We start from the raw sequence: 20,801 nt of genomic DNA, 5'->3' as shown, positions 1-20,801 counted from the left end.
TAGTCAGTGGATAATTGACATAATTTAATCAAAATGACATGAACAAATGATCATGAGTTTTGAAAGTAGTAAAGGTCTTTTATTGGGGACTAATGAAGGCAACAATGCAGCACTCATCTATTACAGGTGTTACTGTAGGTGGTCAGTGTCAGGGAGAGCAAGCATGATTAGTTTCTGCCGTCAGTTAGGCTGGTGTGGTTCCTGCTGAGCTGTGCCTTGGGGCAGCTCAGGGCTGCAGAAAAAAGAACCAGGGAACAAGATGTTTGTCGACAGAAAAATGGAGATGCTTGAATGGAAAACCCAAATGAGATGGACAACTCGTCTACATTGCACGTATGCAGGTCAGCCTGAAGACATGAAGAAGCAGAAGCAGAACTGTGTGCTGCACTCAGCCCTGGGCTAGAATGGTAATGAAACATGCAAGAAAAGAACAATCAAGTAACAGCTCAAAACCTGGCCTGTCAGTGAGAGCGTTTCATAAAGTCAGTAAATATATTGCTATACTCTTTGTAGTATCACAATCACACGATATACATCATACCGAAGTCAATACATTTTTTATCTGGGTGGCCATATTTGACAATGAGTCGCTCACCCTTTACAGTATTCATTCTGGAAGAGCGATTGTCTACCGGTCATGCTCCAAGAAAGGAGCTGAACAGTTAAAGCTTTGGCAGAAGTGTGTGCAATAATGAGGCAATGCCAAGCAATGCCGCAGTTTAGTTGGTGAGCTGTCGAGCCATTCCTGTCTTCGTCTCTTAGATGTCCCTAACGGGCTACTGTACATGTCACCAATGACAAACACTGATGAGTTTGAATATGTGTGCATGGTAGTGTGTGGGTCATGTTGTGTGTGTCTGTGTTGGAGGGCATGTGTATGTATATGTGTACAGTCTGCGTGCACATGTTTGCTAGCATGTATGTGTGTGTGCTTGTTTGTGATTTTGAGTGTGTGTGTGTGTGTTTCTTCTTGGGTTGTGGGAGCTTACAGGCTCTGAGCGCAGAGGTTCCCTAATCCAGTGTTTTGAAATGAGCCCTCCAGCTGTTGTGGGCTTGAGAGACTGCTGCCTTGGAGGAGGCTTAGGGACGATAAGATGCTCCTTCCATCTTCATTCCTCTAGGACTTCTTCTTTCGTTCTTTTCTTTCTTTCTTTCTTTCTTTCTTTTCTTCAATCTTCCTGTCTTTCTTCCTCCCTAAACACTTTTAATACTGATGTGGCAATGAGAATAAACACTAACACTGATCTCATGTGGCCAATACAATTAAGGTTGTAACCTTTTGTATGAACTTCTTTCTCTTTGCAGTTAATCCTCCAATAAGAGCATAGATTGATTCTGCGCATGAAGTGAACATTGTGTACACAGAGGATATAAGAAGATCAGATTAGAGTTGTAGTGACCTAAGAGTTCGTTATTCATTGTATTTATAATCATGGCCTGAGATTGTAGATGTCATAACGGGTAATGGGAACTCATTAGCTGCGTCGTGACGTACGCTCTGAGCAGATTGTCGTGCTGTTTAACGTACAGTCTTTTTTAAGCAATTGAGTTAGAGTGAGGAATCATACTGTACATGATCCATATTGACATTCCAGTGGAATATAATGCCTTTAAGTGAAATAGCTTGCATAATTTATGGGAAGTCTTTTTCCTGAATATATATGTCTGATAAACCATAACTGAGCGGAGCAGTTCCAGCCCTGCCTATCTCCCCCGTGCCAGCAGTGAGCCTGCAGGGTGTGTGGTGTCTGCCAGCAGAAGGAAAGCGTAGGAAGTCAGCAGGTTTCGGACAGACAGAGAGGGAGCAACAGGCAGTCTGTCAGCTAGAATGTGAGGGTGATATTCAAAACCCATATTCGGCAGAAATGACACTTAAATTCTCAGCAGATTGAAAATGCCTTACAATTTGTGTCCTAGAAATAATACAGATAGGTGAATATATGGTTCACTGTGAGATTTAAGTTTTGTTGTGCGAGGTGGTCATTGCTTGCACTTGACATCTGGCTTGACTCCTACATACCGAACAAATTACAAGCTGGTGGTTTCTACCATTGGCTTATCGCAAGATCATCATCTTACATTATCACTAACAAGGACGATTCACAGGACATGATCAATTATCTGTAATCATATCAGTGCCATCATCCTCCTCACCATGTTTAGATAAGATTACTTCCCATTGGGTTTTTTGGACATGGATACATGCTTGCGGGGGAGATCTAACTTAATTTAGGCTGTAATGTCTTTAGCTGGTCTAGAAATAGGATGCTCCATGTACATATTTGTCTCAGTCGGTCTGTTATGGCTGACAGCTAAGCCCAGATGAAGAAAGCAGCTCCTTAGTTCCTTAGTTTAGAAGACTTAGAAGACCTTTGTTGCACAAGACAGCAAGCTATCATGGTTGTTTAGTATGCTGCATATGCACAGGAAGCAGCAAATTGTTTCCAAAATAACCATTACTATCCCCACTTGTCATGTTCGTTTAGTATGTATTGATACAGACTGTGTTCCCATGAAAGCAGCAAGAAGCAAGTAGTTTTAGGAAATGAATAACTCAAGAGACAGCCTATCGTGCTTCCCCATTTAACTATTACATATTTCATGTTATCCTTCACAGTGTGATCTAGATGTTTGTTTAGCTGCTGAGAGCAATTCAAAACAGGAGCTCAGTTCGGAAATCATGTTTGTTTTGCTGTAAAGATGAAAAGGCAGCAAAGAAAGGGCGGACTGAGAGATTACACAACTTTTTTTCTTTTTAAAGAGGTTTTGCTGGTTATTACTGTATTCATAGACATCCCCTCCCTCTGTCTATATGTCTGTCCCTCTGTCTCTATCTCTGACACACTCAGGTTTTTCAATATAACTGATATAAGCAATCTTTAAGTCATTATAGAAGGGATAGTAGTGGATGCATCTGTTGGGAGTTGCAATTGCTGCATTTAGATGTCTTCTCTTCTCTCTCTGTTCTTGTATTTTTACTTATTTACACCTTGTATGTGCTTATCTATTGTGTATCAAGTCACTGATCACTGCCTCCTTCCTCCTGCAGTGTCTGTGCGGGCGCTGGATGTGACAGTGTCCCAGAGCAGTATCCAGGTTGCCCGCGGCCAAGCAGCCGTCCTGCCCTGCTCTTTCACCACCAGCGCTGCCCTCAACAACCTCAACATCATCTGGATGGTGATACCACTGTCCAATGCTAACCAGCCAGAACAGGTACAGTGTGTGTCTTCTCTGCACCCACTCAATCACAGTGACTGAGCATTCCTTTAGCTTCTTCAGCAAAGAAGCAGTGCTGAATTAAGAGAGACGGTCAACTGCCAGAGATGCAGTGCACTATTTAGGTACTTTGCGAGATGTATACGGTACTACTGATATGCATCTAACGTATTTTCTAATGCAACATTACTGTATATGCATCACGTGGATGTCTATGCTGCTTCCCAACACCAACCCTACAGTCAAAGCAGGTACACAAGACTTGATATGTATTAAGGTGTGCTCAGATACAGCGCAAAGAGAATTTCAGAGGTTGCACAAATGCATAGAAAGTCAGATAAACAACCCAAATAGAGGCAAATAGACACAGATTGAGAAACGAGGCCCATATTAGGATAGGGACATATTTGCTCTAATTTAAAACTTTTTTCTCAAAGAATTGAGAAATTTGCACAATGCATCCACAGAGAGAGAATCTTTAGGGCTTCAGGGACATCCAATGCAGTTACATGACAGCAGTGGCTCTCGCTCACGGCGATAATCTTAAACTCATGCTAACGTGCTATATATATTTGTACATTTATGCCAAATATGCAGTGGCAAAAATGCACAAAGACACAACATTTCTCTTTCCGGTGCATCTGAACGCACCTGTAGGATATGAGTCATGTTATAGATATTAGATGACTATAATAGAAGAATATAGCTGTAGTAGTGAGCTTCAGGTGTGTCCATAGTCTAGATAACTCTTATCACTTTCCAAGTTGTACTGCAGCCTGCAGGACAGCAATGCCATGTAGCACTTTTCTACCTTTAAAACAATGTATTAACTGTACTGCCAGAGCATCCTGAAGCTGTTGTGAATTTGTTTGGGAACATTGGCAGCAGTCTAATTTGCACACAAAAACACAGCATGATTTAGACTTTAGTTATGTCTTAGTGTTAATTTTGTCTCTCTGGCTTCTCACCATCATTCCTTCCTGGCTTGCTACACTCATTTCCTTTCTGTTTTTTTCTTACCTTACCTTCCCTTCCTCCCTCTTTCTCTCTCTCACTCTTCCTCCCCCCTTGCGGGACTTCTGTGATTCCATTTGAGTTGTTTAACATGCAGCTGCAGGCCGTACAAGCTCACCTGCCTCCCTTCACTTTGAACCCCGGCGCTGGTCGGCCGTCCAAATAATACAATCATCTTCTGCACTAATTACCTCACGCCCACGACAGGCTCTATATCGCAGCTGTTCTCACCCCACACACACACACACACACACGCACACACACACACACAAACTGGCATTAGACAAACTGCTGGTCCAAATGCAGTGCAGATCTACATGCATACACGCAGAGCTTATATATATTTACAGTTTCACACATAAATGCATGCAGAGTGCACCACAGAAGTGTGAAAACTGATATTTCCATACGTACTTAAATGCACACATCACAAAGTAATGATCCCATGTGCACACCTGTGGATAAGGGCTTTTAATGTTGTCTTCACACACAAATACCTACAAAGGAACTAGAAACAACACTGAACACAAACACGTATAGGCACTTTTTCATGCATGAATTCATGAGACTTTTAGATGCCAGGTAAGTGAGAATGGGAGCTGATACATGTAGAAGGCTTTATAACATGCGTTCTCATGCTATGCTTTCACACTATATACCACATATGGCATATACATAATACGGTTGATGTATTTGTATACCAGGGAACACTGGGTGAAGGCACAGTGATGCATACACAAGTTTTTAAGTCTGCATTGTTACAGTGGCATACACAGCCCATGCAGCTACATACAGGAAAAAACAAATACTGTATGAACCACAGTTCTACAATCAGGTTGTGTGTGAATTTGGCGAGCTGTCTAAAAAGTGAGTGATGAAATAAAGTGCTGCGTGGGGCGACAGAACAAGTACAAGGTCATTTTAGAGGAAGAGAATGTCATAAATGATTACAGTTGATGCTAAAAGCCATTAAGAATTACTGAACAGAACTCTGCACACTTGCACACCCTCACAACCTGCGTTAGCGCTTTAGCGAGTGCACTCGGACCACTCAGATCTCTCTCTGCTCAAATTTGAATACCATGTTCAGATAACAGGAGACAATGCAACTTATTTAGCGCTGCTGGAAGGCACGAGATGCACTAGCCTCTTTGTCCTTGCAAATTCGGCTGTTTGTTGTGGCTCAGATGAATCCTGTTGGATGTTTGCTTGATGCTTGCCATGATGTTTAAGACCTACCCTGTGGTCTAAGGCCTTAAGCCTACATGGTTGACTCCACATAGGCTATAAAACTTACAGTATGAGTAATATATATTTATATATTATGTTTATGAGTGGAGAAAGTGTGCCAGCCTGATGCATCTATGACACTTGATCTCTGAAGTAATGAATACAAAGCACAGCTGATGACTTTATCTTCATCTTTTAGCTTGTTAGCTTGGTTTTCCAAGGTTACCAGGTTTTTTGGTTTACTTGCACCATTCTCATAGCGTTGTTTTTGGCTGCAGCAGGCAGCTTTTTTCAGAGAGAAAGCTCTAAAAACCCAGTGTAGACTACCTTTCCAGCACCAGACACAATTAGCGACTAGCTATGAACATAGTGGAGCACAGCAGAAAGAGCCAGATAATTCTCTCATGAGTTGGTGGAGAATGAGCCAGAGCTAAAAGAGAGTAAATATTGGACTCACCAGGTGGACAGAAACAAAAATCAAAACAACTCCAAATGAATTATAACACTGACAAATTGGATGTGTAAATAAGACCCCAAAACCACATTGGGGGTCTGTCTGAATAGGTCAACCATCTTGGATTGTTTTGGATGCAAATCAGAGGCTGCTCGATGAACTGGGGATATCAACATTGAGACATCATTTGTTTCATTGACAGACATGAGAAACTTACGTGTCAGTTTTTCATATCTGTCAATAAACTTTTATCTGGTAATTATTCAATGCAATTCAGTGTAAGTCTAGGGTTTATCAGTGTATAAGTGTATGGAACTACACTGCGGAGTGGAGTCTGTCTCTTGAATAGGTCCCTCATGGCTCTAACGCTATGAGTAAACCTGTGTTATGTGCGCAATCGATTAAAGACAAAATAGGAAGTGTTTGCTAACAAGTTCACCATAACAACTTTAATATAATAAGATAATAAAATAATTTTGTCAATGTTGTGTTCATTACATTTTGTTTCCACTGAGCCCAAGTGGCCAAAAAATCTGTTATTGCAAGTTTAAGAATATAATGTATTGGTTGAATGATCTTTCCTTGTTTTATAGTATGGTGTAGAGATGTGAAAGATTTGGCTTGTGAGTGTTCAAGTCATTGGACAACTTAAGTGTATGATTACCGAGCTGGTCGTGCAAGGGTTAAAAATACTGTGCATTGACAATATTCCGGACGATTAAAATAAAAGACACACGAAGCAACGTTAGCCGGCTTCTGGCTGTGGCTTTATATTCAATTGGCCGACATGAGAGTGGTATCAATCCTCTCATCTAACTTGTGGCAAGAAAGGGAATAATGTGCAGATTTTGTAGTTATGCCTTGGATGTTGATGTGAATTCTATTTACAAGTCAGAAACAAGAGACAAACTTTATATTAGCTTCTTTGTATTTATTATAAAATTAAAATAAAAATTATAAAAAAATAAAAAAAATAAATTAATATAAACTTTTTTATAAGGCTGACACTTTTGTAACTGTAACTGTCAGCCATGCTGCAGTCATAGTTTGTTTACTCTGATCACCTGACAAGCTGATCTCCAGATTACAACATGTAGGCCTGTAGCTCAGTGGAATGTACGCATGTGTTTTGGTGTGTGTGCATGTTTATGTGTTGTTTTCTGTGTATATAATCTGTCCATCATTCTGTTGTTGTGATCAAATGGCCCAACCTCTGGGCCACTAGGTGTGTGATAATCCAGATAAACAGACACACACACACACACACACACACACACACACATACAACTAGACAGTGGTTTTATGTTTACAAGCTGTTGTTTATCCTCTTTAAACTGTTTGCTGGATATCTGTTGTTTATGCTCTAATAAAAGCTTCAGGTTCACTCTCCTCTTGCACCACCTGTGAAACTAATTCCTGGAACTGATTTTGTAGTTGCATTCATTAAAATAGTTGATATATTAAACATTTATATACAACACTTTGGAGACATCCCTTCAGTGCGGTGAGCCTGGCAGTTTAATATTGTCAGAAGTCTCCTTACTTGCTCTAGTTGAAGAGAGAACTTTGTTGAGAAAGTTTTATCAATCCAGGAATAAAAAACTTTTTGCAGCATCATTGTATCATTTCTTAAATATGTTTTCTTAAATTCCTGGAAGGGGACTCATGCTGACTTTTGTAACTGAAAGGGTAAAAATGGTGCTGTGTTATCGAAATGAGGCTCTGGCGAAATTGAGGTCATAGAGAATCTGTGGTGCAGAAATGAAGTTAATCTGTAATTGAGAACATCTGTCAGATGATCAGATTCTGATCCTTATCTGAACCTAACAATCTGCCAGAGCATCGATCGAATAGACACTGCGTTCACATACCCTCAAATATAAACTTTTTCTCTCCTCGCTGCCTGCTTTGAACCCTGCGGGAATAATTTTAGCTGGACACATAAAAGGAACTGAGCAAGGTCCCATTTCAGACTAGTAAAAAATGGCCTATCTCTGTAGAGAGGCTGAGGAGAGGTTACACTACAATTCATACACTCAGCTCCAACACACTCTCATATACAATAATGTGATACCTTTTATTGATCAGCACTAAGAAAATTCTTTTTTTATTCGCTTGCCTCCCTCTAGGGACATCAGTATGCAGCGTCAGCGACAGTACAGTCTTTCTCACCAGTAATGTCTTTCCTGAGAGCACATAGGAATCATTGCTGTTATGAGCCTTTACCTTTAGCTGAAGGGCACAGATCACTAATCCACCCTGATCACGCCAAACACAGATCCCTTGGTAACATCGCACACCTTAAACTCTAAGATCAAATGTGCCCTGTTGACTATTACAGTTAAATTGCATTTATGAATTGAAACCGTTTATTTTTTCCCTTGTCTTCTTTGGTAATATGTATTGGGTTGGAAACAGCTGCCAATGTAGACCTGAAAAACCCATTTAGACTTGATGCTGGGCAACAGAAGTAAACTTGACCTGACTTGACTTCTTGACCAACAGTGAGGGTTTTTTCTGTCAGCACTCCCAAACAATAATGACTTGAACTAAAACATAACTTTAAAAACAAAAGACACCATTGTTGTAGTGTCATTGAATGTGCCACAAAGAAGCACAGCAAATGGATGATAATTCTAAACAGTTACTGGCAATAAGGTATGGTATAGATGCATAATAAGGAGATCATGGGCTAAATAAAGAGATATACTAGTAAACATGGATTTGGGCCTATATTGTTCAGAACATGTCTCGGAGGATAGAAAGAGATAACAGTGGCAGCTTACAGTTAGTAAATTGAGGGGAGGCTGCTGGGGTTTAGAGGTTTATTCAAGCTTTATTGAGGCGATGGCAGTGTCCCTCGTGTCTGCGGCCAACAGGGTCCTTCGGGTCAGTCAGAAGTAGGCTAATGTCATGAGACTGGTAGTGACAGACAATATCTGAAGGTTTACTGTGTGAATCCAGTTGTGGCTCACACTATACAGTGTGGATTGTAGAGCAAGATAATATAGTTAGAGCGTGAGCGAATGTTTGTACTGTGTGTGTATGTGTGTGTGTGTGTGTGTGTGCGTAGGGTTTTAGGAGAGTAAGGATGTAGCAGAGGTTTACCGCTGGGCCAGCAGTGGGACGTCCAGCTAGTCCAGCTAGAGTTCTTAGGGCCGTCCGCCATCTGAGTGCCAGCCATGACCTCCTTTCTCCCTGCGCATCACTACAAAGCCAACCAGGTCACACGAGAGGATGAGGTGATTTATACACACACACATAGATATGGATGGCTCAACACAGTGGACACAGAGACACAAAGTCTAGAAAACTGGTGGAATGTGGCATGAGTAGACATTTGTCTGTCTATCTTGACATACCGTACAGTACTGAGCTTGATTTAGTCCTTTTTGTCGCTGTTTTTTTAAATGTCAGAAAACAAATACCTGCATTGAATTCAGAAAAATACAAATGCAGGGACAGGTGTAACATGCACCACAGTTTTGGGCCTGCTTTAATCCTCCGCTCACTCATGCACACATGCAAACATGAACCTCATGTATTGTGTGTGGGGCCGATTGATTGGATCACTTTCACCGAGCATGCAGATTATACTGTTAGGTCATCAGGAGTGTAGAGCCAGGTCATACCGGTGAAATCTGTTAGAAAGGGAAACAGAGAGGTAAGCACAGACAGACAGACAGACAGACAGACAGACAGGGAGTGAGTGGACAGACAGAATATAGGTGACACCACAAAGTTATCAGCCTGGGAAATAGAACAATCACACACTTTCACAAAATTGATACACTTCACCATGAGTAAATGAATAAACACAGAGACACTGAAACACACACAAACACACACACACACACAGAAGATGCAGTTGCAGGCTCTCATCACAGCTGAGGGGCTGCCTATTCATCTGCACATAAGAGGACAAAGCGAGCGTACTGCACTCAGGAAATTGCAGCCGCGCAATTTACAACCGTTAAGCAGCGATGGAGAACACAGTCACATACACACCCCTGCACTTTCACTCTCATGCATACACACACACACACACACACACTGGTGCTGGTTGTTTCCCTGCCTGGGTCTTTGAACAGTTCAATAAGGGCCCTTTTCACCAAAGTGAATAGCCCCTCTGATTCCCCTCCGTGCTTTGTGTGTACGTGTGTGTGCGTGTCTGTGTGTGAGTCGGTGCGTGTGTTCCAGACTTGCGTGCACATACCATGTGTTTGTGTGCGTCCTCTTCATCTTTTGTGTGGGCCCAGCTGAGGGTGAGAGCTGTTTTGCATGTGGCTCGGCCTCAAAAACGAGCTGTTTAGTTGAGTTTGAGGCCTGGGGGAAGCTTTTGAACAAGCTGATGCTTCGTTGCCCTTCAATTCGGACATTAGACAAACTCACCTGAACCTGAAGGTGTGAATTCTGCCTTACAAGTGATCACCCTCAAAAGTCACTGTTGTAATGATAAAAGGGCTAAGTTTTGGTTTCATTTCTAGCTAGATCTTATTCCTTGTGCAGCAGATTTTCTGCATTGCTACTGTTGGAAAAATATAAACTGCAATCTGATGAATCCAAGTTAAAATGTTTTCAATTATGCATACCATTTAGTGGATGCTTTTATCTGAAGAGTACCATGAAAGCATACTTTCAGTATGTTCTCCTTACTCTGGAATCTACCCACTGAACTAGAAAGAACCACTTACTAATAAAAGTTTTTTTTGTCTATTTGTTTGTTTGTTTGTTTCTTAGGACATACATAATTCTAGTGACTCCTTTAGTTTTTCTGTCCACTGTCAAGCTACTTTTCAGCCTCTTAGTAGAACTAGGTCTCCCTCTAGTGAATGTTATATGTAACAGGCCATTTGAGGAAATGTCCAAGAATGACACAAAGTGTTGAGGTTAAGGAGTATAAAAACATCTGCTGCATTTCTTTGGACAACAGGAGGAGATTCTTCAGTTTTTTCTTAGGATTAAAAATATCTCATTTGTTGTAATTCATCTCCTTTAACTCTTTATCCCTATTTCTTACACCCACTACCTTCTGAAATCCCAATCCAGGTGATAATTTACCAGGGCGGCCAGGTGTTCAGCCTCGCCAACCACCTCAATGGTCGTGTGGGCTTTGTGGCCACCATGCCAAGTACAAGTGCCTCCATCTTCATCAACAACACCCAGCTGTCCGACACTGGGACCTACCAGTGCCTGGTCAACAACTTCCCAGATAGAGGGGGGCGCAACATCGGCGTCATTGGGCTCACCGTGTTGGGTAACTATTTTCTATTTGTAATGTTTAAAAAATTAAGATAGGAAAGGCAGGGCTAAAGCTACGTCTGCTGCAACAAAATCCATTTACTGAGACCATGCAGATTTGCCCTGATTGCCCAAAACATGTCTCAAAGGAAGAAAATATGTAATCACAAAAACTGCTGCTTTTTGACCTGTTTTTATCTGATATCCAGTATTTCATTGTCTGAAGTTTGCTTGCTTTGTCCCTCTACTTGGAGGGCAGCATTTCCTGCCAATTATAGAACACTAAAGACAGGTAAACAGTAACATTTTAAACAGTCATCATTATGACAAGTTGTAGGAGGTTGAAACTGTATTATTTAGTTTGTAAGTAACCATGAGAATCATTTTCTAATGAAGCAATATATAAGAAAAAACGTTCTATTATTAATTTAATAGAGATTGTTCATAATTTCCTCTTCAATTAGGAAAATATTAGATGTGCTTTGTGAAGTAGTCAACATGACACCGCCCACTCTCTCCATCTGCCAGTGCCCCCCTCGGTGCCAGCATGTCGAATCCAGGGCACGCTGGATGTCGGCAGTGACATCATGTTGTTCTGCAGCTCTGATGAAGGTATTCCCACGCCGTCCTACTCCTGGGAGAAACTGGACGCGCTGCCCAAGCTGCCGCACAACGCCATGCAAGGTATTACAAACAAGCTGGCCGTCGGAGTTCCCTTTTGCCCCACCTTTGCTGGTAAATCAAACACACATAGCGTAGCTCAGACTCAGCAACAATCCCACCATCTCAGCCACCTGTCATCTGCCAGGCCCGAACCACTACCCCTACTGACCCTGCTGATCCTGCTGAGGGGTGATGATGGATGGATGGTGGTGATTCAGACTGTGTGAATTTGTGAATGAGCATGTGTGTCGGGAATGTGTTTGTGTAATTAACCTAGATGATTATGTGAATGTGGTGTTTTTCTGTTTTTCCCCATTCTCTCATGCTGAATACCAACTCTGAATTATTCCAGAATCTTGCCATTTGTTGCACTGGACTGATGCAATCAATATGGCCATACTGCTTCAGCTTCAGCTAAGCGGTGACCTACCACCCATCCATCTCCTCACAGAATAACAGGAGTATTATAGGAGTATTGGAGTTTTGGTTTTCAGTATCAGAGAACGTCGGTGTGGTGGACTCTCCTTTCTTTTCCAGCTGTGCTCTTTGCACAGTCAAGTAATCTTTACCACCAATCGCTTTCTTTGTCTGTACACTACTGTTCAATATAGAAGGCCAATTTGTAAAATCAATTGCAAATAGCAGATTTCCACAAAAAATAAAGCTAAATATTTTTCTTAAACAGCTATAGAGACAAATAGTATATACACTGGGAATAGACTAAAGAAACACATCTATTATCAGCATTTCTGAGATGCTAATTGGAATTAATGGCAATCAGCCCTTTGATATGTTAACATCTAACAGAGCTTCAAAGAGGCCAAAATGTATCTCACAAAAATTGCAGTTGCACAAAATTAAACCACGTTTTTCATAGTTACATTTGTATGCTGTTAAGAGCATTTTCTCTAAACCCCGATTGTGTGTAAGTTGCATCAGTATCGACCATTTGAGAGATAGTTTATTGAGATATTTCAGTTTAGACTATATGAAAAAAATCACAGTACTGTATCAAAATAAAGAAAATAAGAAAGAAAGACCAACTTATAAAATTATATTATTAAACAATGTGCTTATAGTGCTTCAAGAGTTTCATTAAATCTATTTACACTTCTTGGTTTACAATACAGCTCCTCTGCTGGATGGTAGAGAGCCCACCTGGTTTGACATGTTTATTTAACTTTTTTACAATACAAGTTTTGTATTGAGCTTTGTGCCCGTCTTCTTCTGCTGTTTGCATTTGATTTAAATTTAAATCCAATCCTGGATTTGTTAGTGTCAGTCTTGTCTCTATGTGAGTTTAGTTTGACACAGACAGCTGTGACAACTGTCATGCCATTGTAAAGAGAACAAGTGAAAATCTGGCTTGCTTCCTTTTTATTGAATCCAGCAGTGTACAGCTCTATGATTCTAAGCTGACGAATAAACCCATTCATCATTTGTGAAAGAAAGGAATCTGCAGCTTTTTTACTGTGCTTTACTTGCACACCTTACATTAAAGCTTTATAGCACCCTCTATTGGTAGATATACATATACGTCATACAATACACAAGATTTGATACTAAAATGGACCAAACTTGACTTGCTTTACTCAAATTATAAATGACCTTTTCAGTTTAAATTTAAAATTTACTCTGATGTTATACTTTGCACTCTTTTTTTCTTAAATATGCATTTGGTCCGCTTCCACACTGTGCTGTGTGCATCCATGTGTTTTAGTCACTTTAATTACCATGTGGCTGTGTGTGTGTTTCCTTCAGACCAGATGCAGGGCACTGTAACACTGAGAAACATCAGCACCAGCACCTCAGGACTCTACCAGTGTACCTCCAGCAATGCAATTGGCAAGAGCACCTGTCTGCTCAACCTGCAGGTTGTAGCACGTAAGTACACTCAAACAAACTGCTCCTTTACTGCTGGGGCCATGTGACGCCATTATTGTCACATATAGACCAGCTGACTCATGGCTGTGTTTGTTTATAGATGGAAAAGCTGCCTCCTCATCTCAAGCACTGACAGATGGGAATAAAGTTAGAAGTCGTCTGCTTGAGTGACACTGTCAAACAGTCAGATAAACAGAATAATAAGCAAACAAACAATACAACCAAACAAAGGACAAGACATTTTGAAGATAGCAGCGCTCCCCACACACAACAAGACAGAGAGTTTGGGTCATACAGGGTCAAACAGTTTGACAGTAACATGGTTTTTAGTCTTTTTGTGTGTCTGACAGACTGGCTGACACTCCATGTCAGAAATACATACAGACAGACAGCTGAGTCTGTCTGTCAGAGACAACAGTGGGCGTTGCAGGCAATGCCAACATGACACAGGTGTAAATGTCACTCTGTTCTGTTCCATTGCTGTTTCCTGTTTAACTCAAGGATTATTGGAAAAACTGATAAACCTATTGTATTATGTTGTACATTAGTATAGAATACCCCCAACTCAAGTGAAAACACTGGTTAATACACATTTAAAGGTCCAGTGCATATGATTTAGTTGTATTTATTGGGATAAACTGAATATAATATTCAGAGTTATTTTTTCATTAGTGTATAATCACCTGAAATATAATAATTGTTTGCTTAGAGCAAGCTGTTTTTAATCTACAGAGGGAGCGGATCCTATGGAGCTACTTTATTACATAGCCATATTACAACACTAGTCCAGAGCAGACACAGCAAACACTGGCTCTAGAGAGGACCTTTTGCATTGTTTAAGGTGGCAACTTGGATTTTGTGACCACCAGTGGTTCTCATACACACTTGCAAAAGGGAATTTGCAGGGAGAGGGATATTTAGCTCGTTGCAATCTGCAACTCCACCACTAGATGCCATACATACTAGTGTGCCAAGTGTCATCTGACACATAATATAATTGCTGCTACCAGAGAAAGTTTGAGTATTAGCAGCTTCTATTAAATTCTAAAAAACCTGATTGCTACTGTATGTATCTTCTCATTCTTCTACTTTTTTCCTGTTATTTAGTTTGCTGCAGCCCCATCCAACCAGCTCTCAGAGGAGGCTGATTGTGGATGATTTGGATTGAACATACTGTCAATTATTTAGCAAACCTTTGTAAAACTTTCTCCTCCTGTCTCTCTGCCCTGCAGCCCAGCCTCAGAGTGTGGGTCTGATAGCAGGGACCATCGCTACAGGAGTCCTAGCTGTTATCATCTGCTCCCTGTTAGTGGTGGTCACACTCTTCTACTGGAAGAACAAGAACAAATATGACGAGGAGGAGATCCCCAATGAGATCAGGTTTGGCTTTGATTTGTGTTTTTTGAGTGAGTGCAACCAAAAGGTTGTAAAGCATGCATGTAGAACAGATATTATAACACATTATATTATCTATTATACAACAAACATAATATTAATGTATATGCATTGGATGGAATGTCTGAAGTCAAACAGAGATTGTTTACTGTTTACTGTCTATATGTATTTTAGACTGTGGCAGGATGGAGAATATCTATCTATCTATCTGTTGTATTTTAAAAGGTGCAGACCAATAAGTGTGTCAGCACTGCAGTCACACAGATTCAGCTCAGAAAACACTGGCCAGTAAATTGGATTTAAAGTTGGGATAATTCAGCTCAATTTTATCCCCTGGCAGCAAATTTTCTATCATCACAGGCTAATTTGCCTTTTCAAACACTTTGTGAAGCTCTGTCAGTTTTTTAAATGGGCTACAGCTTCTTCCCTAAATCACTCCATGAATCATTTGGAAGATAAATCATTGTAGACATATCTGAAGCTTTGGCTGATTGGGATAACATCTGCCTCATTTTGAGCTGCACTATGATCCCTAATTCAGTTTCCACCCCTACGGCTCTGCTTTTTACCCACTAAGAGTAAATCACAATGAATATATTTTTATCTCAGCCAATGTATCAGGAGCCAAACTCTTCCTTTTGTTAGCCTCATTTCAAAACATCCACTTCACATACACTGAAAGTATGATAAAACTGTTTGTGTTGACTACAAGAGAATAACACAATATGGTTTTTCATGATCAAATTAATGATAGCTCTCTTTTTTTTTATTATTTTGGAGAATTGTGTCACCTTTGTTGCATTATTTGTACTGATGGTTCAAGTGTGACAACCCACTGTATATTTAACAGAGTCCAGAAAGATGTGAGAGCAAATGATTGATGGAATGATTAAATAAGTAGTATTTAGATTCTTGCAACTTGACTGCATAGAGAAGCTCTTTAAATTTTTAATGTGGCAGAGAGGATTTGTGCTAAATATTTTAAGATGAACTAATTGGTTATCTTAGTGCTATAATTTCTAATATCACTCATATCAACATATATCTTCTTAACAGAGAAGATGATCTTCCTCCCAAGCGGTCATCATCAGTGAAGGCTTTCCATGCAGACGCCTCATCCTCAGAGAATGACACACTGACATCTACCAACACCTACAACAGCCGCTACTGGCACAACCCCAAACCCAACTATGACACCAACTCCTATACACGTTACAATGGAGACACTCGTCAGACCTTCTCCGCCACCGCTCATGGTGCACACGGACAGGCCCAGAACGCAGGACATGGCCACAGTACAGTGGTCACAGCACCAGGCTCAGCCCCACTGTCCCGCCATGCGCAGGCCACAACAGCAACAACGACATCGTTTGCCAATGGCAGCCACACGCTCCCGCCACCCAAGACTCTGGTGGTTACCACAAACTCTGCCCCATCCCCTCCCACCATGGTGCGCAGCAACGGCTCTGTGAGCCTCAAACCGGTGGTGACGTCCACGCACGGGCAGCACACGCACTCCTACGCGGTGAGCCAGGCCACACTGGAGAGGATGGGGGCAGTGCCTGTCATGGTGCCCGCCCAGAGTAGAGCAGGCTCGCTGGTCTGAGGTCTGATTTGGTAAACTGTTAGCTTTGAAAACCAGACTAAATGAGTGTTTGGTTGTGTTTGAAATCCACTGATGAAAAACAGATTGAATATGGGCTGAAGCAGCCCGCTGCCCTTTACAACTGTGTCTTTCTGTATGTCTCAACCTTTTTATCTGAAAACAAACTGGAATTTTACAGTGCAGAGTTCGTTTAATGCCAATTCTTTGGACAGGACCCTCCATTTTGTAGACAAGTACTACATGGAATTTGATCATCCCCTTGTTGGATGGCTTTTCTTGGCAGGTGTGGTGGGAACTATTTTTCAACCACTTGGATGGTTTCACAAAGCTGGAGTGAAATTTCCTGCAGAACCTGGATTCCCAGATCTTTTTTCAGGGCTGGATTATTGTGACGATTGTGTTTTTTTGGACTCAAAGCAACACAAGGCATCTTCATCTCAATGTGTCCATACTGCATGGTGAGACAAAGGCAAGCTTGGATTCCCACATAAATGCATGTGTCCCTTGTTTTAGGATAACAAATTAAGTCCATATTACTTTGAATAATTTCAGTTGTAATTTTGATTGACAGTAATGATAGTGATGATGAGGATTATGCATTGAAAAAGTGAATGTTTAAATGTTTGTTGGGAGTAACCTAAAATATAAAGTGTAAGAATGAAATGGTGTTGGGTGAAATGGCCTTAGAAGCTCAGAGAGAGGGGTTTTATTAGGTGCAATACATCACATAATATACTTTAATTCATTGAATGCAAACATTTTAATTACCTTTTTGCACTTTTCAGATACATTTTATATCAAAACTGCTGTCTTATGAACAATAACTCTTACTAATGACATGCTTTGCCCATACCACATAAGTCAAAACTTTTCTGCACATACAAACTACTGCTTATATTTGAAGATAGCACAAGTGCTGGATTTTCAGAGAAAACCTGCACAACACCTTTTACAACATAAAGCTACTGTCCCATATTTAAACTTGAACCTGCAGATGGATATTGTCGTAGTCTTCTCCGTGTTCATCCTTGCTGTTGTCCTAATCTGGTTCATGTCACATCAGTGCTGGTTTGAGAAGACATGGATAAGAGGATGTCTTATTTCATAAATGCTTTATAAAGAGACAAATATATATTTAAAGGTGATTTTTTTCCCTTGACAAAGGCTAACACCTACTGTTTTCTACTGTACATATTGTAACTACAACAGTAGGCTAGATTGTGAATCAAAGAAAATACAATACATGTCTGACTAAAACAGATTTTACAACTCATGTGTCTTAATTTTAAAATGGTTCTTTTTGTTACATTAGACAAGCTGGGTTTGGTAGACAGTATTTTTGCTTTCAATGAGAGATTTTTTTTTTTCTAATGAGTAATTGCCATTTCATCACAAGGTTAAATACAGTATGGTTTAACATTACTATAAATAATAGGCACCAATGCTGTATATGGTAGAAAGTATCACTGTGTTTCTGACCTGCTGTTTTTATATTTTAACCAAATGTCACCAGTGGAAAAACATTCTTACAAACAGTGTTCCCAAATTTACCAACCCTCATTTTTTATTGTGCATTACATTTAATGCACAACACTAATAATTTCTTGTCGCTGTGATGCAATATTCGATACAGGAATTATTTGTGTGTTACATGCAGTATTGGAAAATGTGTTTTATTCTTTGAAGCAATTTATCTTTGCATCTGATTAATGACTTTTATTAAATGTTTTGGCAATGGAATTCTTCAAATGTATGTGCTAACATCACAGAAAGTGCTCCAACTTTAACAAATACAATATCATAACTTATGGTGGATTAGTCCAGATGACTTCACTGACTTTAGAAACACTTTTAATGTCTATTATCGACTATTAAATATACATGCCGTCCTTGTAGGTGTTAGATGCACTCAAATACAGTTAATTGAATCAGAAAATAAAACATGGGAAGGCTGGCAGCTAGTCTAGAGTGGTATTAGCTTATCATTTCAGACTGGAAAACACTGGTTTTTCACCACAGTTTGTTGTCAGTGATACAGTTTACACAGACCTGGATCAGAGAGCAAGCCTGTTTCTCCTTGGTTTTTATTTTATTTTTTTTATTTGCCTGGAAGTCATGATGGAAATGGCTTTTAGTTTTAATCTGCATTTTTAAATGTATTTACTATTTTATCAGTTACAAAATGTACCAGTGCGGATCAATTGCAAATACTGTATGTTTGTTCATCATCATAGTATATTTGCCCCTATTACAGACTTTTCTTTCTGTTTTGTCTCAAAGCTGTCTACTGTGTGGCAGTGCTACAGTACTTTGGTTCAGTCCACCTGCAACACACACACATATACACACACACATATTGATTTATAAACACGATAAGGCTGAAAAAGGTCAACTGATGAAAGGTCAGTTTTCAGAATAAAGTCTTCTGTCTGTGTAGATTTCACTCACCATCTGTCCCACTGTCCCTGCCCTGAACATTGGCTGACAACATTAAAGAAGAACTTTTCTTCTAAGAGCTCTGGCTTTATTCTTCCCTAGAGAGAATTTCAGGCCGAAGAAGCTGAACTGAGATTATTTTACTCTAACTCTGCCCTCCCTTTGCAGGAACAATAGAGGAAAGAAAGAGCACAATCAGTAGAAAACTACTGAAGTTTTAACCCAGATTAAACAAACTTCTCATCTTCTACCCCGGCCATAGGTTGGCATGTGGTACACAAGGTGGTATATGGGTTGTGTATATAGATAAATACTGACATGTGATATATTGCCAATAGTAAAAACCAATCTGTAAATATGTATAAAAATACATCTTGTTCTTACTGTTGGGTTGAAATCAAATAGGAAAAATAACACTGGAACTTGTAGTGAATAAATATTGTTAATACATTCTAGTTGGCATCCTGCGTATTTGTTTGTGTGTGGCATGTTTTATTTGGCATGGGGCAAATTTCCTGACTGCTTCAAGAACTAAGGTGAAAGTAACATTACATGAAGTTAGATTTATCATCTGTTAAGCCTACCTATACCTAATCAATTTATCCAGCCCGTCTTGTCTCAATTTCCTCTTCCCATCCCTATTTGCATCCATCAATACTTCCTTCCTACCTTTCATTCCTTCTTATTTAATCCTGTGCACACCTCTCACATCTCTCCTTTTCCAGGTTCTATCTGGGGCTTGGGTGACTGAATGCATCCCCCACAATGAGTCTCCTCCCCAGCCTCCAATACATCTATCCTACACAGGCCTAAACAGACAACTTCCTTCCCCACATTCCTCCCCTTCCTCACATGCATTCACCCATCCTTAACAATGTCCTTGTTTCATTAAACCTTTAATACCACACTGTTGTAGTGTGGTCCTGGTTATTGAATCAATAATGAATAATAAGTAGATCGTAGATATATAACAAGAAGAAAGAAAACAAGATGAATGACAATGAAAGTGGAACATCATCATTAAGAAACTGTATTTAAGTTACATGTAAGTATAATATGTACAGATTCTGCATAAAATGTCTCCTGCACAGTAGGTATCAGATACAGAAAGAGCCACTGCTGCTGTAACATGAATAACAGATTTCGGGCTTTGCTCAGCAAGCTTTCTATGAAACTCATTCATCGAGCCTTTGGTGCTGCTTCAGGCTGTTAAGACAACCATAAAGAAGGGAGTTGTACAGAATAACAATGTGAATAATATGCAAGTGTGCTACTTTCTTCATGGGCTTGTAGTTTCTATTCCCAAGACAAATTGTGTAATACTGCAAAAATAAAATGTCCTCCAAGTAAATATACAGATTCAGACCAGATGCATGAACAAACACTAATTTTTCGATTTAATGCTTATGTTTTATGCACAAGCTTGAAGTGGTGCTTCTGACTTTCACAGTATTGTTTAACTTCAGAACAAGTCACTGAGTTCATGTTAGGGTGCATAAAGGTAAATTATTTCTGCTCTATAATGCCCATTGACCAAGTACACTATGCCATATTACTCTGATACGTATGTAATTAATGAATTTGGGCATAACAGAGGCACTTTTGCTCTGTGTTAAAGCTCCTATCTGGTTTCTTTTAGGTTCTCTGTGTGTGTGTGTGTGT

The 20,801-nt window shown here is 40.1% G+C and overlaps 1 protein-coding gene across 1 annotated transcript in view; it reads left to right on the top strand.

Annotated features, from left to right (window-relative positions):
- Positions 1 to 19,562, top strand: part of igsf11 (immunoglobulin superfamily member 11) — a 93,786-nt gene extending 74,224 nt beyond the window's left edge. The window contains exons 3-8 of the mRNA XM_035680559.1: positions 3,050 to 3,213; positions 10,964 to 11,171; positions 11,684 to 11,839; positions 13,580 to 13,702; positions 14,935 to 15,082; positions 16,154 to 19,562. Of these exons, the coding sequence (XP_035536452.1) occupies positions 3,050 to 3,213; positions 10,964 to 11,171; positions 11,684 to 11,839; positions 13,580 to 13,702; positions 14,935 to 15,082; positions 16,154 to 16,703 (1,349 nt within the window). The 3' untranslated portion in view covers positions 16,704 to 19,562. The remainder of the gene's footprint in view (positions 1 to 3,049; positions 3,214 to 10,963; positions 11,172 to 11,683; positions 11,840 to 13,579; positions 13,703 to 14,934; positions 15,083 to 16,153) is intronic.
- Positions 19,563 to 20,801: the final 1,239 nt, after the last annotated feature.

This window comes from Morone saxatilis, unplaced genomic scaffold (assembly GCF_004916995.1).
Source record: "Morone saxatilis isolate NCDOM2014 unplaced genomic scaffold, NCSU_SB_2.0 Contig8, whole genome shotgun sequence".
NCBI lineage: Eukaryota > Metazoa > Chordata > Actinopteri > Moronidae > Morone > Morone saxatilis.
The sequence above is the reverse complement of the archived record's forward strand: the minus strand, read 5'-3'. Positions and strand labels throughout refer to the sequence as shown.